Source organism: Lynx rufus, unplaced genomic scaffold (genome assembly GCF_022079265.1).
Source record: "Lynx rufus isolate CCGP_SWC_20201006 ecotype Redwood Valley unplaced genomic scaffold, mLynRuf1.p SCAF_13, whole genome shotgun sequence".
NCBI lineage: Eukaryota > Metazoa > Chordata > Mammalia > Carnivora > Felidae > Lynx > Lynx rufus.
Window position 1 is genome coordinate 5,465,041 of NW_025814827.1, and position 26,318 is coordinate 5,491,358.

The 26,318-nt window shown below is 44.6% G+C and overlaps 1 protein-coding gene across 1 annotated transcript in view; it reads right to left on the minus strand.

The window, feature by feature from the left end:
• THSD4 (thrombospondin type 1 domain containing 4) overlaps positions 1-26,318 on the minus strand; it is a 194,674-nt gene that overhangs the window by 27,253 nt on the left and 141,103 nt on the right. The window contains exons 3-5 of the mRNA XM_047074427.1: positions 9,868-10,043; positions 7,390-7,486; positions 2,910-3,182 (exon numbers count right to left, since the gene is read on the minus strand). Of these exons, the coding sequence (XP_046930383.1) occupies positions 2,910-3,182; positions 7,390-7,486; positions 9,868-10,043 (546 nt within the window). The remainder of the gene's footprint in view (positions 1-2,909; positions 3,183-7,389; positions 7,487-9,867; positions 10,044-26,318) is intronic.

Sequence of the window (26,318 nt, forward strand, 5' to 3'; positions counted from 1 at the left end):
GGATAAAACACAAGTAAGGCAACACTAGCCTTGCGTATCTAAGATATAATGAAGATGTAAAAGCCACTCTTACACGCTTTCTAAAAGCTGTCTACACCCCACTTGAGATGTGGTGACAATATATTCGTTAATTCAAGAATCACCTGAGGGGTGCCCCCATGCGTGCTTGGTACGATCCCAGGTGCAGGCAACGCAAAGTGTGTGTCCATGCGGGGGGACCGCTAGGCCACACGGAGCTGGGACAAAAATGTGTCCCGAATTGCCGGGAGGTCCCATGGAATAAGTGGGACCTTGCAGAATTGGGAAGGGCTTCCCAGAGGAGATGTATCTGTGCTCATTCAGCAGGTCTAAACAGTTTGCTGGCTCCATACCAGAGAATAATAAGGGAGGCAGATTTTTTATCTCCGTGCGGATCACACAGACTGAGGTTGGCTGGGGGGAAGATAACCAGAATCTTTGGAGATGGGGTCCCTCCATCATGCCTGGTAGAGAGCAGATAAGAGACCTGTTGAATGGCCACCAGGGTAAGTGGCATCTATTCAGTGAACACAGGACCATGTGAGCAGCATGAAGGGGCAGCTGGCAAATGGCACAGCTATGTTCTTATCCTATGAAGTCCCCGAGGCAAAACCGAAAGGTCTCTGGACAAGGCTACATCTCACCCTCCTGGAAAGGCTGGGCCAGGCGATCTTTACGGACGTGAAAGGGAAGAGAATCTCCCATACGTGCCATCCTTGATATAAAACCACATGACAACAATTTTTATTTTTATAACTTTCCCTCGTTTTTACCTAGCACAAATGTAAACAGTTCCTCTAGTGGGCACCATACCACTAACTACAGAGTATTTGGTAAGAACACATTTGGACCCTGAGTTCCTACGTCACCTGCATTTTGTACTGCTCACCTCTTCAGATTCATGGATGGGTCCTCACTAAAGTGGTTGTGGCCTTAATGTGTAATCATCTCTAGCTTTCTGCCTCTGTTAAGACACATTCTATAGGCATTTGATTTTTCCTCACAGAGCTTGAAAAAGAGGTTAGCCGGGCGAATCTCCAGTCCACGTTCTTTGCACATCAACTAAGTAAAAGCACGATAAAACCTGCACAATACCAGCCCCATAAATCAGTTCTCCGGTTGTCGGTCATCATGGGACTGGTGGGGTTCCAGGCGGGAGGGGCTCCAGCTCCCGTGAAGAACACCCAAATCCCATTCTCAAAAGCCACTAAGCCAATGTGCTTGGGAAAAAGATAAAGGCTTTGAGGCGGTGGCGAAAGGCTTTTCCATGCACAAATTCTGTCAAAGTTTCCGGATTTTGTGCCTTCAGGTACAAGCCTCTTGAAGAAAAGAAAAAAAAAAATGTCCCCAAACCAATATTCTCAGTGTGTCAGTTTCCTGTCCGCAGAAACTTTCTGAGATACAGTCTCCCCGTTTCTGTGGTAACCTCCCCTCAAAGCACAGCTCTTCCAGGGTCACCAATAGGACTTCATTACAAACAGAAGGCTATTACTATGCATTTGGTATCCCTGGAAAACAGTTCCTGGATGGTCACAGGCAAATCCTTGCCCTGGGGATCTAGGCCACCTTGAAACTGGGAAACAGCATCCATTTCCAACCAGGTGCCACAGGTTTGAGAAGGGGTTTCTGGACACCACATTCCACATCTACCTTAGCTTTGGGGCTTTCCAGGAAACAGGGCCCTGGATCGCCTTCACAGTTCAGACCGAGACTGATACTGACCCGCTCGCACACAGCCACGCTTTGTTTTGAGCCTATCACGACCAGCTTTACGTAAATTTCACCTGCACACCATCCACTCTTCTCCCCAGTCCTGTAACTCTTCTCTTTTCTTTGGTTTAGGGAGATGCCCCGTGTGCCCTCTGGTGTGCGGTCTCCCTTCCTGCAAGGAGTCCACAGAGCTGGCGACGTTGGGCTGCAGGCTTGTCTCTGGGGTCTCAGCCGACGGGGTCGGGATAATGGGATGATACAGGATGAGGATTTTACAGAAAGGAGAGAGCTGTGAGTGCTGGTGAGCCTGAAAGCCAGCTAACACCTCAAGCCCAGTCAGCATGCTTTTTTCCGGAATCTCAGATGTGAGAATGAGTTTTGTCTGGTATTTGTGTGACCTTACACTTTGTGAGCACATTCTGTGGCCATTAATGAGTGTGGCATGCAGGAGAGGGTTAACTCAGGGTGCTCAGACCCTGCACACTCCAAAGAAAGGCCCATCTTCAGGACCGGCCCCTTGAGCCCGTGGAATATCCGGCTGACAGGGGTGTTTCTCTATGTCTTGGGACCACGCTGTATCAGTGTGACAAGAGAGTTTATGCCAACAATGCGATTCGGGTGAGTGCCTGTTTTTCTGTGCCTGAGGTCTCGGGCCATGTCCTGTCTCTCAGTTTGACTTCTGGGTGCCAATGTCGGTAACGTGGGGGCTACGTGCCTATGCGACTGAGCCACAATAAGCCCCCTGGACACCAAAGCTCGAGGGGCTTCTCCGGTTGGCATTACTTGGCTCCTGCGGTCACCCCTCATTGCTGGGAGAATTCAATGCATCCATGTGCAACTGTCTTGGGATGGGACACCTGGAAGCTGGCCCCTGGTTTCTCCTGGACCTGGCCACACGCGCGTTTTCCCCTCTGATGATGCCCGTCTGTATCTTCTCACTGTAAAAGTTGCAAGCATGGCAGCTTCTCTGAGTCTTGCATGTCCTTCTTGGGGATCATCAGGCTTGGGGGGGGTCCTGGGGAGCCTCAACACAACGTCACACCAGTGACCAATCCCACAGTCAAGCTCAAGGAGGGGAGGGTTTGCCGCGTGCCTCGAGCCCAGCTACGCGTTCCTCACCGGGGGGCGGGGGCGGGGGGCAGGGATCTGCGGACACCCTCCCGGCCCACACTCGAGCTCACCTTTCCCACAACTCGTTGAGCATTCTGTGGTCCCGAGCTGCTTCCAGTTGTGGTCCCGGCTTCGCCGTGGGGACTGCGGTGCCGCCGGCACCAAATCGTCCGGTCGATGGGGAGAAAATCCATCGGGATGCCTGACTGGGAAGGCCTGCGCTGATCCTGAGGTGAATACTTCAGGCACCCCACCATCTCCTTCCTTCTCCTCGGTCCTCTCTTTCTCTTCTCGCTCCTCCTGGCTCCTCCCATCCGTTACCAGCTGGCCGTTGAAGGGCTCCCCTAGGAGAGGCAGGTGCACACACAGAAGAGAGATCGGTCTGGACACTGAGTCCCACGGAGGAGATCCCTTCAACATTAGAGATTATGCAGAATGCCACCATTTCTAATTCACAACACATGTGTTTAAAACGTGCAGATGCTCATTTCCCTAATATCCAAACCATTATTAAAAGCGAATGAGAGAAAGACGGATGTCTCAGGAGGAGAAGCAGGCAAGGGCCAGGAAGAGGCAAGTCATGTAAAAAGAAATACAAACAGCCAAAAGTCACACAACAACGCTCAACTTCACTCATAGTTAAAGAACCACATGCGAAAACAAAAACTACCACCACAACGTTATTAGCCTGACAGTAAGTATCAGAAACTTTGGAGACCCTAAAATCCCTAAACCCCTCATGGAAAGTACAGGGAAATACACCGGGGAAGGGGAGGGTAGATAGCCACAAATTTTTGGAGGGCAATTTGGTCACATCCACCCTCGTTTTACACGCACGTGCCTCCTGACCTAGTGATTCAGTTTCTAGGACATTCATCGTGCAAATATTCCCATTCTTTTGCATAAAGCTGCATGTACAACCATGGCTAGTAAAGAGTTATTTGAAATAGCCAAACAATGGAGTGGATTTAAATGTCCACCAGGGTCCTGGTTAAAAACCATCAGGCTACAACCATGAAGGGATGCTAGGTTACCTTTTTTTTTTTTTTTAAGAATGGAACAAAAAAAAAAAAAACGGAGAAAATATATGTTGTGATATGGAAAGATGACCGATCTGTTGTTTGACGAGAGGAAAAAGCACGGCAGAGTTTAGCCTGCATACACATACATGCAGAGGTGTGGCTGGACACCTCCGGAGATTAAATCTGCTTTCTGCCCCTTGCGTCTGTTCCTCCTCCTCTCCCAGTCCAAGTGGCCAAGCCCTTAGGTTTTCTGGCCTCGGAGTTTTGCAGGAGAGAGAGTACAAGCTGCTGAAAGTCAACAGCTCTTCCTTCCTACAGTGAAAGCCTGAGTTCTCAGGAAGGATAAGGAGGCCCAGATACCCAGCCAGTCGAGGGAAAAGAGGAAAAGAAAGGAGGGAAAGGTGGAAAGCATTTTTTTGAGAGACACAGGGAGAGGGAGAAGTATTTCCAAGGCGAGGAGAGGGTGGAGTCAGGGGGCTGGGGCTTCCTGAGCACCGCAGACCTTACTCATGGTGATCTTCACTCCTATCAGGGGTGTGTGGGGGGCCCCCATATTGACTGAGATCGAATTTTCTACAAGTTTCAAATAGGTTTGCAGTTGAGGTGAGATCTCAGTTAGACTTCTGGAAAAGCCCAGCATGCAATGTCCCTTGTACACTTGGATTTCAGGCAAAGGTTCCAAGGGGCTGTAAGCGTGTTTCTATGTGCACAGGAAAGGGCTGTGTGGAATCCCACCAAGTTGCAAAGAGATATTCCCTCTTGGGATGGGGTGGGAGGGATGAGGTCGGGGCATATTACCTTTTCTTTTTTTTCATAGACCTTATTCTTTTTTTTAGAGCAGTTTTAGGGTCACAGCAAAATTAAGTGGAAAGGTTCCATATCCTCCCTGGCCCCACACATGCACAGCCTCCCCCATCAACATCCTGCACCAGAATAGGACAGCTGTTGCCATCCACGAACCTGCATCGACACACCATTATCACCCAAAGCCCATGGTTTACATCAGGGCTCAGTCTGGTGACGTACAATTTATGGGTTTCGACAAATGTGTAGTGCTATGTACCCACCATTACGGTAGCATTGAGAATAGTGTCACTGCCCTCAAAATCTTCCGTCTGCCTATTCGTCCCTCCCTCCCCCTTTGCCCCTGGGAACCTGTTTAACGTCCTCATAGTTTTGCCTTTTTCAGAATGTCGTATGGTTGGAATCATGCAGCGTGGAGGCTTTTCAGATCGGTTTCTTTCACTTTAATAATGCGCACTGACCTTTCTTCCACGTCTTTTCATGGCTTGACAGCTCATTTCTTTTTGTGCTGAATAACATTCCACTGTCTGGAGGTACCAGACAGCTTATTCATCCATTCACCTAACGAATGATATCTTGGTTGCTTCCAAGTTTGGCCAGTTATGGAGCACTTGTATCTTATTTTATATATTTCTATTTTGACCGAATATTGTTCAAGTTCGATACAAACTAAGGAGGCAGATCCCAGAGTTACTGTAGAATCCGGTTAAAACTTAGGGCTCTCCCACCCTTCACCCGTATTTCTTATTTAGTTGGCTACTTAAAATATTTCATGGCTTAAATTATATGCAGTTTAAATCAACAGAATCAAGACTAGTCATCCCGCTATAAGTGAGACTAAAATGCTACCAGACAAAAACATTTTAAAATCATTTGCGTACCTCGCATACACTGGGCACCGTGCCGGGATGGATACCTGATATTCAATCCTTTTCCACTGCCTGTCGCCTCCAAAAAAATCCTGGGAGTGTAGGGTTTTTTCCCCTCACCATTTTGTAGACTGGGGATGTGCTCAGAGAGTTCCTGACTTGTCTGAAGCAAGCCAGCAGAAACCAGCAGAGCTGAATTTGAGTTCATGGAGGGTAAAGCCGACTCCCAGAATGCCCCTCCTCACCAACTTTCTACAACTGACTCCTTCTGGGCCTGCCTGTCCCAGGTCATCAATCCCATGCTATCGATCAGCTGAGACTCATCAGGTTTGTTATCAGTCATCATCACCTTATATGATTTCAAGTAGTCTGTCCAATTGCCTTATCGATCAGCATCAGACCTCAGTAACCTCAATATTCTGCCATCTGCACTTGGTTTCTCAGACTATGTGTCGTTCTGCTGTTTGGACAACACGGGCACCCCATAGGCTGGGCACACACCCTGTTGTCTCCATGCAGCCAGGTGGTTTCTGCCTGACCTGTGACAATCAGATAATCCGGTTATCCATCTGGTGGGCTGGAGAAGGATGGTGGGCCGGGCCTCCTGTGCCCTCACTTCCCAGGACAGTTGTCACACCAGGTAACTCAAAGAAGCGTAACAGTTACACAGTCACACAGGCTGGCCTGAGGTCCCTGGGCAAATAAGTCAATCTAAGCTTCCATTTCCTTACTTTTAAAATGAGGCTAATAATAGCACCTTCCTCTGAGCACTATTGTGATAATTTGATGAGTTAATCTGTGTGAAGGGCTCAGCAGTATCTGGCACAGAGCAAGGACTCAGTGTGTGGGTGATGATACCATTAATATTTATGCAGACCTTCCTGTTCAAAAGATGGAAAAGAAAGTCTCCGTTTGGGTGGTGGGCTCCATTATCATTTGGTAAAGAAATATCTGTGGAGTCAGAGGGCTGCCTGCTGTGTCTGTCAGCAAAGCCCACGGGAAAGAGGTAGACAGCTAGGTGTGAACTCATTATTCTTTTCTTATAAGTCAAAGCAGTGTTGACGGAAGCAAAGGCGACCAAGAGAAAAGGCATGAAGTAGACAGAATAATGGCCCTCTGAAGATGTTTGCATCCTAATCCCTGGAACCTGTGAATATGTTACCATATATAGTAAAAGAGACTTTGCAGATGTGAGGAAGTTAAAGATTTGGGGATGGAGACTTGTCTTGGATTGTCCGGATGGGCCCGATGTCATCATCTGCACGCTCACGAGCAAGAGGCAGGAGGACAAGAGTCAGAGACGGAGATGTGATGACGGAAAAATGGGGTCGGAGCCCAAGATCCAAAGGTGCTACTCAGCTGGCTTTGAAGATGCGGGAAGGGGCCCAGAAGCAAGGAGTTCAGGAGGCCTCTTGACATGGAAAGGGCAGGGCGACAGAGCCCCCTAGGGCCTCCCATAGGAGCACGGCCCACCGACACCTTGGTTCCCACCCAGCAAGACCCGTGTTGGACAGATTCTGACCTCCTGAACCGTATGATAGCAAATTTGTGTGGTTCTGAGTCACTAAGTTTGCGAAAATTTGTTAGGGCAGCTGTAGGAACCTAATACGAGGTGCTTCCAAATGTCGAACTGGAAAGATAGATTCAGGATGTCCACCTCATTTTTGAATCAAGTGAATGAGACACGCTCATCAGCAAAGGCTCAGACAAATAGTAAAGCATTCTCTGATATCAAGTGCGTGCCCATGGGTTTTCTCCACGTTGACTGAGAGACACAAGGGAGATGCACAGGAAGAGACAGGGGGGCTTTAGAAGGAAATAGCAGGCATGCTTGGCAGAAACACAAGAGATTTTACCTGGTCTCCTGTGAGGAGGCACCTGGGGGCTGATGGCGTTGGTCCCCATGATGACGTACTCATAGTGGACTCCCGGATTAGGCTGCTGGTGTATCATCTGACAACACAAAGGTCAATGTCACTGCACTGTCACACACACCTTGCCTGTGGGCCAAGTTTCCGTGGTATAAATGGCACTATCTATTAATGAGTGGGTTGATTCAGATCTAATCATATTAGTGAACCTGTGGCAGATTAAATGAAAGCTCTTCCTGGATTGTTTTTTGTTCTTTGCTTTTGAAGAATGAAGAACTTGGAAGAAAACTAGAGGGAAAGTCAAGATTTTATACATTCCAAATAGGAAGATGGGACCAGTGGTAGCAGAACCTTTCTGTTGGCTCTCAACCATCTTATACCATAGCTTAGTTTGTGCTCAGTGCTCTCAAAATAGCCCAGACAGCCATGTCTACGCTACAGGGAAACACATTTGAACACTAGGTGGCGAGAGAAAATCATGCAAAGAAGAGCCAGCCGCCTTGGGCAGAGCCAGCCTGGCATCCCTGAGGTTCCTTCAAAGAACCCTATCTGGCCATGAGGCTGGCTCAGGAAAGGTCTGCCCCACCCTCTCCCTCATTCACGCTCTGGATCTCATCCCCTCTCATCCATGGAAAGCTCCAGAGCCACAGAGAGTTGGGGGGGGCGGGGGGTCAGGAAAACAGGTGTAAGGCAAGTAAGTCTCCCTGGTTCCTGTTCTCTCAGGAACCAATGACAAAAGCAAGATATCAAGCAGGAAGCAGCAGAAGTCAGGAATTAAACATCATCTGGGACAAAAACCACAAAATCAATCAGCAGGTCTTTGCAGAGAAAATCCCTCCCTATTGGCTTTGGAACACAGAGTCCTTTGTGCCTATGGCCTTCCTGGCGAGGGGCAGGGCACTGGGCTAAACGGAGCAGCAGAATGGGAATCCTGAGTGTAAATACAAGCCAGGCAAGGAGACACTGTCCCTACTGCTTTATAAAGGGGTTCTCCTGTTGGCCAGTTGTATACCCTAGAACAAGTCCCATGGTCTCATGGTTTTTGATTTCTTCATCTGGAGCAAGAGGTTAGAATCACAGCTATCTCTTGGAATCTTTAAGCCACAAGCGTCTCCGAGTCACTCCTGCATGGTGGGACCTGTTTTGTTCATGAGAGTGTCCATTCTGCCCGCCATCATCCCTTACCTTCTTCCTACATGTGAAAAGGGGCCTCCATTCTACAATCACCTGTGGGAAGGCAGACATGAGAACCACTGACCTCCCTACACCCAGGAACCATGGTGGTGAGCACAGAGCCCCAAGGGGGGAAGTGGGGTGACCTCTGTTTCCCACCATCTACCCCTAATTCTCTCGTTTCTCTTTTAACAGTGGGTCTGAGGCTGGAAACCCTCCCTGCCTCCCCCATGCCTCTTCTGTATGAGCATTCTGCCAGTGCAAACCCTGTCCCATTTATGAAATTATTGTTGGCCACTGAATCCCAGACCACCCACACCGGGCCTTTAACAGCCTGGGTTTTTACCCCTGATGCCATTGGAAACTTACCCAGAGTCCAACAACCAACTGGACAGTCTTAAAAAAAAATATTCAAAATTAACTATAACAAGGCTTCTTTTATAGTTTCTAGTCTATGAGCCACTAGGCCCAACAGGAATGAACATGTAACTGTACAGCTGGAGAACGAATATTTATAGAATCCTAAGACAGCAAATAGCATGTAGATTGGCATGGCTTTAGAGATGGGAAGAGAGTACGGGTCTGTGGCTGAGCTCGTCTTTATCAAAACCTGATTTGAGTTTTATGTCTTGTCACCTTTTTTATTTCCTGAGTGTTTTAAGAAGACTGGATTTTAGTGGTTTCTTTGAAAAATAAGGACCATTTTATACTCTTGGGCAACCTAATAATTTAGTTTCTTGTAAAATAAATCCCGAATTGTGTCTTCTGTAAGGCAAGGAACTTGTAGTAAACGTCTGTATTGTTCCTTCAAGCTTTATTGCACATCGTCTGGAGTACTCTGCAGTTCTCGTTTCTTCCTTTGCTTTCATAGAATTTGAAGAGGGCTGGGAACTTGAGCGGTCTTGTCTTGCCTTGGGCATTTGCTTTCTTTTGCCATAAAAAGAAAACATGCCAAATTAGCATTAGGAAAAAAGTGCCGGGAGCGGAGCCAATGCTCATGAAATAAAGGGTATGTTTTGCCTCTGATTTGGTTCAACAAGTAAAAATGGTTTTAGGGGGTCAATAAACTCTGAGGGTAATAAGCATCTGGCAGAGTTTAAGGTTTCTATGAGCTAGGTACATTCAGAGGTGAATGGTGGAGGTGAACGCCAAGCATTTAGGCACCTCAAAGGCTCAGCTCAAATGGTTTTATTGAGCACAGGCAATGATCTGTTGCTTATTTGAACTCAGGGTGGGACTTAGAAGAAGCAAGATGCAAAATTCAAACAGTCCAGAAACATCCAAACTCACATAGACATCCAAGATCTCATTAGTGGGGCCTTCGGCCAAAAAGGATTCTCCAGCGGTGCTCGAAATCTCATTTGGACGCTTGTAGGTGAACATGGTCCCTCCTCCTTCGTATTTTCCTGGCCGGTCAATTGCCCAGTTCCCGTTGATGATGGAGCGGCCAGAACGACTTCGCAAAGCTGTTGAGAAAAACGAGATGATTCCTCGGGTAAAGGCAGGGTATGCACAAGAAAGTGAAGTGACCCCACGTCAAGTGTTCCATTAGGACCCACTATGTGCTAGGCACTGATCTAGGCCCTGAGGGAGGTGAGGCATCTAGATCACATCCCTTCGGGTTTCTTCAACTTCTTGGTTCACTTCTTCAACCCATTCAATGCCTTCCACCCCTTGAACTTAGGATAGAAAAGAAGGGCAAGAGTAGTCAGGAGAGAAGAATAGAGGAAATAGAGAGGGGGGTGGGGAAAGTTAGAGGAAGAAGAGAAAAGGACGGGAAGGGAAACCGTAGTATATCCCATTATCTAGGTGAGAGGTTGCACATTGGCAGCCCGTGAGCTGATTTTGGCCCACAGATAGGCTTAGTTTGGCCGTCATAGTGTTTTGTTTTGTTTTGAAATAATTGAACCTAAATTCAATTTGGGTTCTGTAGCTTCTAGCTTCTCTTGTAAAACAAGAAGACATGTTACCATTGGCTCTACAATCTGTCATGGCAGGAACCAGCTGGAGCTGAGGAGGACCGCCCGTTAGATGGGGTTTGTGTGCTCTGCTTTGTCCTAACCCCCCACTCCCTAATACTCCCCCACACTGAGGCTGAGTCTCAGTGTACTGTCCATTTATTGATGGCTATGGGTTATTTATTCCATTTATATGATCATGCCCGCATTGTTATTTGTCTTACGGAAATAGAAACTTGCTTATAATTCTTTCTACTTGTGTTTCTACTAAAAGTGACAAAACTAAAGATAGGTCAAGAGGGTCACACGATTCTCTCCTACCTGATCACCTTCATTCATTTGTATGACCTTCGTGACTTCTGTGGGCTTTTGAGGCTGGGAGCCATGCTGACCCTCCCACATACACGGTTAAAATTAATCCTCATGACACAGCTAAGCAGGCGCATGTCCCCGTCAGAGCGTTGATCAGGGATGGGAGGGAACTTGTTCAAGTTGGTGAAGGTGAGAAGTGACAAAACTGTGTCTGTGCTCAGGAGGGGAGGTAAGAGAGGAGAAGAGCGGCAAGGAACAAGGTGCTTGTGTTTATGAGAGGACAAAGGACAGCATGTGAGAACTGACTTTCCTCCCTTAGGGCATCTGACACCATGAAACTCAGAAGCCAATGGTGGATTGGGTTGAAAGGAGATCCCGTGGTAAGTGTCATATACACAGTGGGCCTGTGATGGTCACTGGATCTCTGCACCCTCACTTTCACAGACTTACTAAATTTAATTTTCTACAATGTATTATGGAAAAATTTATATAGAAACAAAAGCAGTGAGAACAGTATAATAAACCGTATACCCATCACCCAGCGTCAATAATTATCAACTCATGGCTTATCCTGTTTCCCTCTGCAAATCCCGGACCCCCTTTATCCTTATATTTTTCAGGAGGTGTCTCGAAAATATAAGGACTCTTTGCTTCTTAAACACATTTTCAGCAGCGTTTCTACAGTGGGTCTCTGGGGTCCAGCAGAGTCAGGTTGCTCCAAGGGGTGGCAGAACCTCCTGTTTAGAGGTGGGTATACCCCCATTCTCCCCACCCGGCAGACTCCATCCCCGGTTGGCTGGTTGCCATGGCTACAGGGAGACCACACCTGTGGAACACCGAATACCAAATTATAAAATCAATTCAGCTTACTGAGTGGCAAAGAAGGTCAAGAGTAGAGACTAAGGAAGAATAAGTTTAGAGCTGTTTTCTCTCAAAAACCACACTTGACAGTGGTCCATAGTGCCTCTCCATTTCCTCACTTGCCATTCACTTCTCAACGTCTCCAACCTGACTCCTGCCCCCACTATGCCACTGAAACAATTATAATTAATGTCACCAGGACCTCCATGTTGCTAATCCAATGGGCATGCTCTAGGCCTCCCCTTGCTAGATGTCTCAGCAGCATTCGGTCCTACTGGCCCCTCTATCCTATTGGAAACATTCTTGGTCTGGGACCACACTCAGCTTGCTGTCCTCCGGCTCTTAGGCTGCTCATCTGTTCTTTCATTTCTGTGTCATCTTTGTCTACTCAGCTACTGAATATTAGCATTCCTTGAGGATTAAGAGTAGACCTGATTTGGGTGCCATACTTTCATGGGCAAGTACACCGATGCCATGGCTTTAATTACTGTATTCCGCTGGCTTCCAAATTTCTGTTTCCAATCCAGACTTCTTTCTCTAACTGCCTACTTGACAGCTGCCCTCAGATGTCTGAACTCGCCCTTGACCTCTTCCAGCATTTTCTCTGTCAGTAAGTGGTACTACCATCCGCTTCATTAGAAATGGAGGAATTATCCTGGACAACTCTCCCTTCCTCCTCTCCTGTATCCAATCCATCATCAAATTTTACTTGACCTCCTCCATATTTCTTGAACCCATCTACTTCTCTCCATGTCCACTGCCATTATCCAGGGCAAGACTACCACCAGATCTCATCCAGACTAACTCAAAACCTTCTAATTGGTCTACCTAATTTCCCTTCTTCTCAGCCAGAGTAATCTCTTCAGAATGCAGATCTGACCATCAACTATGGCTCAACATCCTTCAATGGCTTTTTATTTCTGTCAGGGAAGAAGCCCTTAATCCTTAATGGGTGACGTGGTCCATGGTGATGTGGTCTAGCCTCATTGTGCACCACTTTTATTCTTCTCTCTGTGCTCTGCTCCCTGGCCTTCTTTTAGCTCATCTAATACCTCATGTTCCCTCCACAATCTGTTCCTTCTTCTAGAAGTGTTTCTCTGAACCCCAAATCCAATTTGTTCTTTAGATGTCAGCTCTTCCCCAACCCCCAGTCAGGTCTGTCTTTTCTTTCACATGTTCTACGAGATGCGAAAGCCTCTCATCCAAGGCACTTAACTCTGTACATACATCCATTCAGAGTCTGACTGGACTAACGTTTGTCTCCCGGAACACTGCCGGCTCCAAAAGGTGTTTCCTCACTGTTACAGGTCTAGCAATCAGCAGAGAGCTTACCACCTAGTAGGAATTCGTATTTGCTCAAGGCAAAGCTGGACAGCAGAGAAAGGCACCAGCTCAAAAGAAAGATAGGCAAGGAATGATCAACAGGCAATTTAAAGAAAACCAAGTCCCGATATTTCATAAGCAAATGAAAAGCTGCTCTGCCTTACTTATAATTTAAGAAATGCAAATCAAAACCACGATGGGATATTCTTGACCCACCAGAATGGCAAATGTTTGAAAACCTTTACTATTGCCGGAATTGGCAGGTGTGCGAGTAAGCAGGCATCCATAACATTGTTGGTGGGAATGTAAGCCAACTCAACCATAGTGGAGGGCAGTTTGGTTACATTGCTAAAACTTTAAGTGCCTACACACTTGGCCCAAGAATTGTACTCGCATGAAACTACTTTGAGGGATATACTTTTATAAGGACACAAAAGCGTTTGTAACAAGGATATTCTCTGCAGATTTTTTTAAATAGAGAAAACCCCCAAACAACCTAAATACCTCAATCCTCAGTAGAGGATTATTTACATAATTTGCCATACTGAATGTCCACGCAGTGGGATGCTAGGTGACCGTAAAAACGAGATAGGTCTGTGTGTGTGGGTATGAGAAGAACTCCGTGATAAATTTTTATTTAAACTTTTAAAATGTTTGTTTTATTTTTGAGAGACAGACAGAGCACGAGTCGGGGAGGGGCAGAGAGAGAGGGAGACGCAGACTCTGAAGGAGGCTCCAGGCTTTGAGCTGTCAGCAAAGTGGGGCTCGAACTCATGAACTACGAGATCATGACCTCAGCTGAAGTTGAATGCTTAACTGACCGAGCCATCAGTTTTGTTTAAACGAAACAAAATGCAACATAGTGTGTTTGGTATGATCTCATTTGTATATACTTTTAAATAAAGGCATATACATAAAATACATATGCCCATGCATAAAGCTTTTCAGAGAAAGTCATAAAACTGTTAACATTTGGGGACAGGAACAAGGGTTTAGGTTGGGATGGGAGATGAGAAGGGAAACATTTATTTCCCATTTTATATCTTTTTATTGTCATTTAGAATTTGTTTTACCATATGTGTATATTACCTTCTTTAAAGCTTCAACATTTTTCAGTTAATTTAAGGGACATGGTACAAGCAGAAATACTCCCGAGGGATATACATATTTCCCCCTTTTTACTGGTTCTTCTTAAAATCTCATTCAGAGCATCCAAAGCTCAGAACTGATGTAGGTTCCGGCTAAGGTTTTATTGCTCTTAATGGCAATATCGTAGAAGAGGTTGTTATCTGGAAACCAAAAAGTCCATTAAAAAACCATCTGAAATACCGCGTAGGAGGGAACTGTGAGGGTTTCCCAGGAACTAAAACATGGGGACCCCAAATCTTTTTACCATCTACTACTGTTACCCCTGCCCCTGCTCTCTGGGTTTAGGTGAATCTTTCACCATATAATAGCAAAGCATTAAAAAAAGCCATGTGAGGTTTTTAGCAGACATGGGCCTGATTCCATATGCCCACAGGTTAGCTTCTGAAACGGTTCCAGAACTAGTCCCACCTGGGCTTGCATATTGAAAGCAGCTGCACCCACAATTTACGTGCCTGTAAGCAGTTCCAGGGCTGCGTAAGGGTGTCCAGAACTACCCCACAAAAAGGTGCAGGTGACTCATCGCTCTCGCTAGCGGGTGTGTTCATGGAAGGTCAAGCTTTGGCGAAGCTTGTCGCAACTGTGTCAATAAGGGGAAACCTCCACTCTCGTTTGACATACGCCTTTCGTTCGTTTTAGCTGCCAACTCTGGGCATCTACGTCTGGCCTAAACTATCTGCACCAACAAAGCCCTTCTCCAAGATTCACTTAGGAATCACTTATAGAACTAAGCCCTGCTTCTCAGGCACTTTATCCCACAATCTTAACGCCTGCTGCCGCCGGCTGAAATGCCAGGCCCCGCGTCCCAACAAGAAAGGTGGCCTCCTGACAGCCAACAGATCACTGCGAGCTTGTCGTGTTTCTCCCTTTGGGAAATGAGAACGGAGTTCCTCCTAACAAAATTCCAAGCTTCTCCATGTTTTGGCAGTTCTAAGAAGCTGTCTGGGAAGTGGCAGACCAGGAGCAAGGACGAAAGGGTCAGACATCACTGGCCGCCTCGTGATGCCAGCTGGAGGTCTGCGGCCCTGCCATCGTCGCCCCAGTCTATGGGCTTCCACGGAAGCTCACGTGTGGGCACAAACCCAAGTGAGTCTCAGAATATGCTCGCTCATCTGGATATCCTGAAAACGGAAGACACCTACTCACCTCGCACTACCACCTTGGAGGGGTCAGTTACATCCTAAGTGTAGCTTTCCTTCTACGATAAATTCAGCCACCAATCCTAACAGTATCAGCAGTACTTTGTGCGCTGTATCCTAATGGAATTAGCAGTTTCTCTGGGGACTTTGTCACCAATAGAAATCACCTATGTATTCATAGGACATTACAGATGTTCCAGGTAGTCTGAAATATTGTTTAAAAACCTATCACTATCCTGCAACGACAGTGATGATTAGACTCCCCGTGAGATCTCCTATCTTAAAGACGCACATGCTACTAAAAATTACTAAGAAGCAAGTCTTTTTCTAAAAATATTTTGATAATTATATTTCAGTGCAATTGGTTTCTGCTGTACTCTTCTGTATCTTATTTTATGGATTTAAAATCAGTGGTCTGAGAGGGGATCTGAGAAGGGAGTCCACGGCACAAAGAATTGAAGACCTTCTGGTCTAATGATTTACGGTTTTCAAAACAGAAAGGAACTCACGTAATACCAAAGCCAGTTGCATAAGGCAAACAGGACACATAGTACCTTTGTTACACAGAAGAGGAAAGAGGCTCAGAGAGATTAAGTTGTTTGCTCAAAGTCATAGATTATTAGTGGAGTTCAGGACTTGAGCTTTGATGCTCTGATTTCATATTCTTTCCATTCTACCAGTAGTTCTCAAAGTGTGGTCCTTGGACCAGCAGCACCAGCACCCCCTTGGAAGCTGGTTAGAGGTGTAGCTTCAGACTGGCTGAACCCCAGGCTCTGGGGTGGGGTCCAGCATATGGGTTTCACAAGCCCTCCAGGTGGTTGTGGTATATTGAAAGTTGGAAAACCACCCTTACTTTATTATATTTTAATTTTTATTATAACCATCTCTTATTTTCGAGTCCTGATCAACAGGGAAAGCTTCTCGATCAAGGCAGGAATGGTTTCATGTCTCATATCTGGCTTTGCCTGGACAACAGGGCAGACGCTGAGAACAGGGAGGACAAAGGGCCGGTCTGGAGGTTGTGGCTGTATTCCACCCTACCAGTGAAGCTGTCACCACGACACCCGCCCTCCCCGTCTGTGGGCATTGAGGATTCCCAGCGCCAACCTTTCCAGGGATTTCATTATCATTATTTGATCCTAGAGGGCACCTAGATTCATGTGACTTTATTTACAAGGCATACGCCATGACGGGTTTGAGCGATGACTGGCCCTGGGTGGGGTACGGTGTAAAACAGAGTCCAATTCAGCTCAACAATCAAAAATTATCTCAAGACACCGGATAAGCCCACACACTGTGTTGTTAAATCCTAGGATGCACGATTCTCCCCATTCTTACATTATGGACATGGCATGCGTCTTACAACAGAAAAGCAGTAGCTGCCAGGCAGATGATTAAGCTCTGATGTAGTCGTCATTTCTTGAACACATGTGAGATTTGTTTGATTAATTCATTTCAGTTGAGCGAATTTCCAGCAACCCAACTGGTAGCTGTATCAATTTTTTTAAAAATTAGGATATAATTCATACAGCAAAGTATTTAAATTCTATGTTTATAGCCCGATGACTTCTTATCTTGGTATTACAACTGTGTTACTACAACCCAAATAAAGATATAGACCATTCCAGACCCCCATAAGGCTCCCTCCTGCTCCCTCAAAGTCATTACTCTGTCCCCACAAGCCTCCAGGGTTATCACTACTCTGCCCTCTAGCACCATTAATTTTGCTCGTTTTTGTATTTTGAGTAAATGGAATACTATTCTTTTGTGCTGGACATCTTTTACTTAACATCATGTCCATGAGATTCATCCAAACTGCTGCATTTATCAGTAGTTCATTAGTTTCCACAGCAACTTAGTATTGTATGAATATGCCACAATTTATTTGCTTTTTCCATTATTGACTGGTCTGGGGGTTGTTTCTAGTTTTTGGCTCTTATAGGTAAAGCTGCTATAGACATTTGTGTATGCTTTTGCTGGATATAAGTCCTCATTTCTGTTGGGAGATGTCCCCAGAAGTAGAATTTCTGGATCACGGGCACATGTATGTTTAATGATAGTTTGTACTGCCAAACATTTTTCCAAAGTGAGTACCCCGGAGTTGCTGTTGGAAGCCAGGGATCTCGTTGCGGAAAAGGAGACATAGATATGGAATGGGAGAAGGCTAGACAGAACACTGTGGGATGGGTTTGACTTTGAGATAGTGTAAATTCATGATCTTGAAATTATGTACGTGCGTGTTTATATGTACTTGTGTGTGCACACATTTTTATGTGTGTGTATGCATCTGTACATATACATGCATATACCTCCTGGCTCTGTCTGTCAAGAAGGCTAAGAGGCAGAGACATGGGGCACCTGGTGGTTCAGTCAGTTAAGTGTCCATCTTTTTTTTTTTTAATTTTTTTTAACGTTTATTTATTTTTGAGACAGAGAGAGACAGAGCATGAATGGGGGAGGGTCAGAGAGAGAGGCAGACACAGAATCTGAAACATGCTCCCGGCTCTGAGCGGTCAGCACAGAACCCGATGCGGGGCTCGAACTCACGGACCGTGAGATCATGACCTCAGCAGAAGTCGGACGCTTAACCGACTGAGCCACCCAGGCACCCCAAGTGTCCATCTTTTGATTTTGGCTCAGGTCATGATCTCACAGTTCGTGGGATCGAGCCTCATGTTGGGCTCTGTGCTGACTGCGTGGAGCCTGCTTGGGATTCTCTCTCTCCCTCTCTCTTTGCCACTTCCCTGCTCATGCTCTCGCAAAATAAATAAATAAACATGAACAAATTAAAAAAAAAAAGAAGCAGCAGAAACATGCTACTAGCAACAAGCATTACTGGTATTACTTAATCTTGATGACCCCATCTACTTTTCAAAAGCTTCAAGCTACCTTTTAGGAGATAATAGCTAGAAATTTGATTAAGGGAAAACAACGTGTATAATCAAACAAGAAATTGGGTCAAAGCCCCAGCATTCTTTGACACGCTTTGAATTTCTACTGCCAGGTATAAATATGCTAAAGGAAGGCCGTGTGCACAGCTCCCACAAAATCCTGCCACCCTGTCACTGTGATGCCCCACAAAAGTGCCAAAGGCTGAAGGTGGTTCCGAATACGTTTTAGGATTTGAATACGAATAAAGCTGAGAGTCCAGATCTGATGGGGACAGAAGGAAGTAGCATCTAGACAAATATGTATGTCATGGCTGGTTTCTATTATTTTTTTTAATTTTTTTTTTCAACGTTTATTTATTTTTGGGACAGAGGGAGACAGAGCATGAACGGGGGAGGGGCAGAGAGAGAGGGAGGCACAGAATCGGAAACAGGCTCCAGGCTCTGAGCCATCAGCCCAGAGCCTGACACGGGGCTCGAACTCCCGGACCGCGAGATCGTGACCTGGCTGAAGTCGGACGCTTAACCGACTGCGCCACCCAGGCGCCCCTGGTTTCTATTATTAAGTTTATTTCCCTGCCTTATGTTATATATTTACGTACACCCACCTCCCTTGCTAGAAGGTGAGTGCTTTCAAAACAGATACTGTGACATATACATTTTTGCCCACTACTTGGTGCTTGGTTGGCACTTAATAAATGCTTGTTGAATAGAAGTAAATTATGAGCTGTATTCTTCTGATCTATCATATTTTAACCTTGGAGTTGAGATAAGAGATTCTTGGAAACTCCTTAAAGTCCTATTTGTGTCTGAATATTCCTGTTTAAGAATTCCAATCTCAAAAATGCCCTCCCTGCCTCCTGACCAAAATGGTAAATACACGCAGTGATGCATAAAAATGCTGTAAAAAAAAAAGAAGCACAAATATTTCTTTTTAGGTAGGATCCAGTTCCAGCTTAATATAGTATCCAAATTACAGTTTCTGTTAAACAGCTATATGCACATATCACCCAGTAATTTTTCAGTTCAGATTTGCTTTGGCATTTTGGAAAGAATTGAGCCTGTGTGATTTTCTAGAACATGATGTAACACAGTTGGACTGAAAATCAGAGTATGAGAGAAAGAAGGCTGGCTCTCTTTGGCACTCTATGATCACAGGTTGAATAAAGGGAAATGCCAAGTCTTTGTTCTTCTTTCATTGCTAAATTATAGTAAGTAAGGTGAATTCTCGTTCTTTAAAATATTAACATTTGATTTATTTTGACTCCAGATTTCCTTTGATACTTACTAACTATAAATAAACTTTATGTGTTTTTAGGCCTCAAATAATGTATGAAATAGATTCCGCCTATGGTTTAAGTAAGAAAATAAACTGGGCAAAGCACTGGGGGTGGGGGTTATAAAGCTAAGACAGCCGACAGTTTCGGGAGCTCAGACACGTGCTGATACATGTGAACCGAGAGGCTGTCAAAATTTCCTTGGGGGTGTAGAGAATTTAGGAGAGGAGGTGACATATGAGCAGGAATTGGCATGGTGAGGAGTTCACCAGTCAGAGGACAGGGGAAGGGCATCTGGGGACAGAGAAAGGCATGGACAAAGGCAGGGACAGGAAGGGGCCTGACCTTGGAGGGGTGGGGGACAGTGTGGGGGTGCTACAGCAGGGGCATCCTGGGGTGCTAGGGGCTGGAGTGGAGTGGGTGTGCAAGGAGTGCCCTTGGACATGAGGTGGGGAGGGGCGACTTTAGGCAGACTGTGGGGCTGGGTTGTGGGCACTGGGGAGCCATGGAAGGATTTAGATCAGTAGTGTCAGTTGCCATCTGGTGCTGGAGATAACACTGGCTGTTGAATAAGAAGTCCCAAAGTTCATTCACACCACATTTCCTGAGTACCTATCATGCCTCTTCCCACCCCTAGGGGGCAGCAGGTCTGCCCCTGGGGTCTGCCCAGGGGTCTCAGGGCCACATTCCCCTTCTCGGCTCCACTGTCTACTCCCAGGAGCAGGGAAGCACCATGTTTAGGACCTTCCTTTAGAACTGAATTCCAGGAATGTTCACCATAGCTCAGTTTATCTACGGGTAAACCCAGTATCTTTGTCATCCTAAATGAGCCTGCTTCCTAACCCCTCCATTGAAAACATTATTCTCCCATTACTCAGATTCAGGTTTTGGCAACCATCTTCTCTTTCCTAGCTGTCTTCCTGTTAGCTGATTGCTCATCAGGGGTATCATCCCCTTTGCTGCCCCTTTGGGCCCCTCCTTCCCTCTCCTGCTCAGCGGCCTTCTGTCTCATTCTCTGTTTGCCCCATAGCTGGACCACAGCAGAGAGTCAAGGATCTCCCTGCATGCTACTCTAGAGGTGCCTTGGTAGAGCCCCTTTCCTCCAGTCTCCCCACCGTCTCTAAATTTCCAACCTAAAGGATAAAGCCCAGCCCCCCCCCCGATTCACAGTCAAGATCTTGTATGATTTGCCCCTATCTTTAACCACTTCACAGAGCCCCTTGTCTGCATTCAATCAAATGTGGGAAACACCAGTAATTTGTATGTCTGCTTTAAAAAAAAAAAATTCAGGGGCGCCTGGGTGGCTCAGTCGGTAAAGCGTCCGACTTCAGCTCAGGTCACGATCTCGCAGTCCGTGAGTTCGAGCCCTGCGTCAGGCTCTGGGCTGATGGCTCAGAGCCTGGAGCCTGCTTCCGATTCTGTGTCTTCCTCTCTCTCTGCCCCTCCCCCATTCATGCTCTGTCTCTCTCTGTCTCAAAAATAAATAAACGTTAAAAAAAATAAAAAATAAATAAATAAAAAATAAATAAAAAAAAAATTCAGTTGTGCCCTGTCTTATTTATACCCGACAAAAAGACCCCTGATGTTGCTGAATATGGCTAGCAGCCCCCTGCTCATCCTGAAGTTCCCATTCGAGTGTTGCTATTTCCTCTCTCCAACCTCTTAACCCTACTCTTTGTGTCTATGCCCTGTTTTCTGAGACTTAATCCATTGCTGTCTTATTTATTTATTTATTTTATTATTTTTTTAATGTTTATTTATTTTTGAGACAGAGAGAGACAGAGTATGAACAGGGAAAGGGCAGAGAGAGAGGGAGACAGAATCTGAAGCAGGCTCCAGGCTCCAAGCTGTCAGCACAGAGCCTGACGTGGGGCTCGAACTCACAGACCGTGAGATCATGACCTGAGCCAAAACCAAGAGTTGGATGCTTAACCAACTGAACCACCCAGGCACCCCCGGTTTTACTACTCTAAACGCTGATTCTAAACTCTGCAAGATTTTTTTTAACTTCAGGAGCAGAAGGTTGAATTAATCAGACTCTGCAGCTCATGACACTTTGCTTCACATGGCCTACTTCTCTTGCCTTATTTTGTTTTTCCCTTCATGCTGGATTCCCATTGCCGTCACCCTGCCAGCCCCAGCAAGAATCTACACTAACGTGATATATATGTGTATGCGTAATTCATGAAAACATTACCATGTTTCCAATAACCCTTTGCTTTTAAAATCTACCTTTGTTTCTGTAATGACTGTCATTGTTTTCTAACTGCTGAATAATATTCCGTGGTATACACCTATGTCAGTTTACGTAGTCAATCTCCGAGTCCTGTGGGGACTGGTTATTAAATTTCTTTTTATGGTCCATAGTGTCAGCCGAGAGCTGGCACTTAGAGAAAACTCAATGAGTATTTGTTGACCAAATGCCCAAGCCAAGAAGGTCTATTTTTAAAAACAGCACCCTTATCAATAGTAAGAAGAGAAGCATTTTATCAGGGCCCACATATGTTGGTAAAAGGCAGCAACGTGTTTGCAAGAATGCATCCTCCCCCTGGCACAGACGGGGAACACTGGAGCTGTCTGAAAAATAATTCGTCAGAGGTGAGATTAGAACCCAGCTTTTCCTGCCTCCTGGTCCTCTGGTCAGCTTTGCCCCAAAAGTTCTCACTAAGGAACATCTGCGGTGACCTCACGGAGTTGCATTAGGATCCTACATTAGGATTCCACGTGGGTGATCATAACACACAACAAAGGAGCATCTGCATGTGCAGTGAGGGGTGGAACCAGTTTGGTCTGAGGGAGGAAGGCCACGGCAGTCAGGTGGATGGTGCTGTGTATGTAGGATGCTAGCCCGCCCGCTGGCCTGGCACCAGCCTAACAGCAGGCCGCTAGGATTTACAGCATTGGTCACTCGACTGCAAAATAACCTTCCCCCCTAAAACCACAACAAAGAAATGCAACGACAGCACAAGCGCATGTGCACGCGCGCGCACACACACACACACACTCTATAAAACAGAAAGTGCCCTATGAACAAAGAGAAGAATGTAATGCATACTACTGGGCAGGTGGACATGCTTCACATTTGCACAGCCACATAGACAATGCACAGCATCTCCCCAAAACTCATGTCCACCCAGAACCTGTGAGTGTGATCTTATTTAGAAATAGGGTCTTTACAGAATTAAAAATAGAAATACCGTATGATCCAGTCACTCCACTACTGGGTAGAAAGCAAGAGAAAACAAAAACACTAATTTAAAAGATATGTGTACCCCCCCATGTTTATTGCAGTATTATTTACAAGAGCCCAGATATAGTAGCAGCCCAAGTTTCCAGGGATAGATGAATGGATAAATATGTGGTGTATATATATGTGTGTATATATGTGTATATATGTGTATATATATATACACATATATATGTGTATATATATATATACACATATATACAATGGAATATTACTCAGCCATAAAAAAGAATGAGATCTTGCCATCTGCAACTGCTAGATGGATCTAGACAGTAGTACACTAAGTGAAATAAGTCAGACGGAGAAAGACAAATACCATATGATTTCAATTACATGTAGAACCTATTAAACAAATGAACAAAGAAACAAAGAAACAAATAAAAAACCAGACTCTGAAATACGGAGAACAAACTGGTGGTTGCCAGAGGAGAGGTGGGTGGGAGGATGGGTGAAACAGATAATGGGGATTAAGAGGTATAAACTTCTAATTATAAAGATAAGTCATAGAGATGAAAAGTACAGCATAGGGAATACAGTCAATAATACTGTATGGTGACATATAGTGCGTACAAGAGCTTTGCATGGTGACAGATGGCGACTACGCTTATGAGGAGCACTGAGTAATGTATAGAAATGTTGCATCATTACATTGTACACCTGAAACTAATATAATAACATTGTATGTTAACTGTACTTCAATAAAAAAGTTGGTGACCAAAAATAGGAAGGTTCAAGCATGACTTGAATCCAATGAAAAGATTCAAGAATGCAAGAGAAATTCCCAACAGCTGATCTGATGGCATTGTTGCCGAGGGTTCCAGGATGGTGGCACTAATTCATCCCCAAGTAGAGAACTGGTAATGGCAAAAGAAGTTAATCTAAAGAACACAGGATGTACTTAGATACTAATTTAGTCTAAGGGTTTTATTGTACAGAAACAAAGAAACCTTGGTATGGTTTTTGAGTATGAGAACTCAGAGAAGTGACTGTATATCAGTTTTAATGTCCTTGGAGAGCAAACGTATGGAAAGAAACTCCTGCTTAATTATTTTGACTGTTGAGCATGATTCTTTCATGTGATACTTACTCTAAGACTGAACCACTTGTGCGTCTGGGGCTCCAAGGGTTACGTATCTAATGATGGCAGCTTGTCCATCCATGAGTTGAGTAGGTGCCCAAGGAAACATTTTCCCATGATGATAATAATTTAAAACACGATCTCTCGATGAAACTAACATTCCGATGTATGTTCACATTTGGCAGATAAAACGCAAAATTTCAAAGAAATTTGGACTTGCAGTAGAACAACACTGGGCTCACTCCCTAGTCTCTAGAAAGTATTAACACTCTAGAAAGCATTTCCTAGGCTAGTAGGGGCTTAAAGAGAAAGTCTAAGAGGCCCTGGTGAAGTGGGTTGTTCTCCAGCCATCTTGAGAATTTGAAAATAGCGTTTACGTTCTCCTCTAGCACGCACACGTTCATCTTTTGCTGGGCCCCTCTACTTTACATTCTCAGGAGACTCTCTTAAAAAAAGCACTTTGTTTAAAAAAGTGGAAATGTCAAACAGATTAAAAATAAACAAAGCAGTACAATAAAATCTCATGTACCCATCAGCAAACATCAAGAATGATCAACTTAAGCCATTCTTCATCTGTGTCTCTCTAATTGCTTCCTTACCTTTCTTACTTTTCAACACTTCTCCTGGGGGGGGGGGTGATAGTTTTGTTCCTTCTTCCTGGAAGTAGTCACTCGGTTCAGACTCCAAGAATACAGTCGATTTTTTTACTTCTCTGCTTTAATTCCACTTCCAAATTGGGTTAAGGAATGCAGCAGAGAGCTCAGAATGGAATTAACCCCATTTGGTTAAGTGTCATTGTGCTTGGGGGATCGAGCACCAAGCGATGACAGAGTCCAGTTTGGGTGGCACAGGTCTAGAGCGTGGTTTCCAAAGCACGATCCCCGGCCCAGAAGCATCGGCATCAACATCAGCTGGGAATTTGTTAGAAACGAAAACGCTCACGCCCACCGCAGACCGCCTGAATTAGAATCTCTGGAAGCAAGGTGTCCAGGTGATTCTACTGCAACCTCAAGTTGGAAGAGCACTGCTCTAGAGGTTGGGCTAACTTGAGACATGAACAGCAGTAAGCATCAGGGAAATGACATTCAATCTACACTCTCTGAACACCTGTGTGAGTGAGTACACGCATGTGTACTCACGCACACCTTGCACGTAAGCATATTCTTATTTAAGATAGCCTAAAAATTTATTTCTATGTGAAAAATGGGAAACAAGCTTGATATAAACAATGTGATGCAAACAGATGGAAATCCCTGGGCAAACCTTAAGCATCCTTGTTCTATATTTAATCTTATTAATTCTGCTTTCAGATTGTATTGTAAATTATGTGCAATAGACAATTTTGACATGTTGTGTTTTCACTTTCATTCAGTTCAAATTATTTTCTAGGTTCACATGAGACTTGTGGTGTTTCATTTCTATGCGTTGTTTACTTCAGGTATTTGGGAAATGTACAGATCTCTTTGTAACTAATTTCTAGTTAAATTCTATAATGGTCAAAAAAAAGCACATTTTATATGATGACAATTACACTAAATTTGTTAAGGTCTGTTTTGTGGCCCAGAATATGGTTTATCTTGGTGATTGTTCCATGTGTACTTGGAAAGAAAGTGTGTTTCTGCTGATGTTAGATGAAGTATTATATAGATGCAATGAGGCCAAGTTATCTACTTATTCTATTAATTATCTTGAGAGGAATGCTGAAGTCTCTGAGTACAATTATGGAATTGTCTGTTTCTCCTTTCAGTGCTATCAGTTTTTGCTTTATGTGTTTGGGGGCTTTTGTTTAGGTGCATATGCATCTAATACTGTTATGTTTTCCTGGCCATTTTCCCTTTCATTATTATGTACTTTCCCACCTTATCTCTGGTCATTTTTCCTCGCACTTAAGTCTACTTTGTGTAATGTTGGTATTGCCACCTCTGCTTTCACTTTCTTTTGATTAGTATTTCCATGGCATATATATATATATATATATATATATATATATACCTTTACTTTTAGTCTAGGTATATATATATATACCTTTACTTTTAGTCTGCTTATATCATTACAGTTAGAGTAAGTTTCTGTAGATACCATTTGGTGTTTTGCTAAAAATCCAATTGGACAATATTTATCATTATTTGGTATTTTAGGCTATCTACATTTAACATAATTATTGGTTGGATTTAGCTCTATCATTTTATTAGTGTTCTATTTGTCTCCTCTGGATTTTGTTTTTGTTTTTGTTTTCTTTTGTTCTTCTGTCCGCCCTTTTCCTTCCTTCTTTTGGATTTGAATAATTTTTAGATTTCCATATAATTTATCTATTGACTGGTCGCATCTCTTGTGCTATTTTTTAGTTGTTGTCTAGGGATTATAATATACAAGCCTCATCTGTCACAGTTTCCTTAAAGTAAATATTTACCACTTCAAGTAAAATAAATTATACAGTTCTTGAAAGCATATAGGTCCTTTTATGCTCTCCTATTTATGTTATATGCGCCATAGGTATTACATCTACATACAA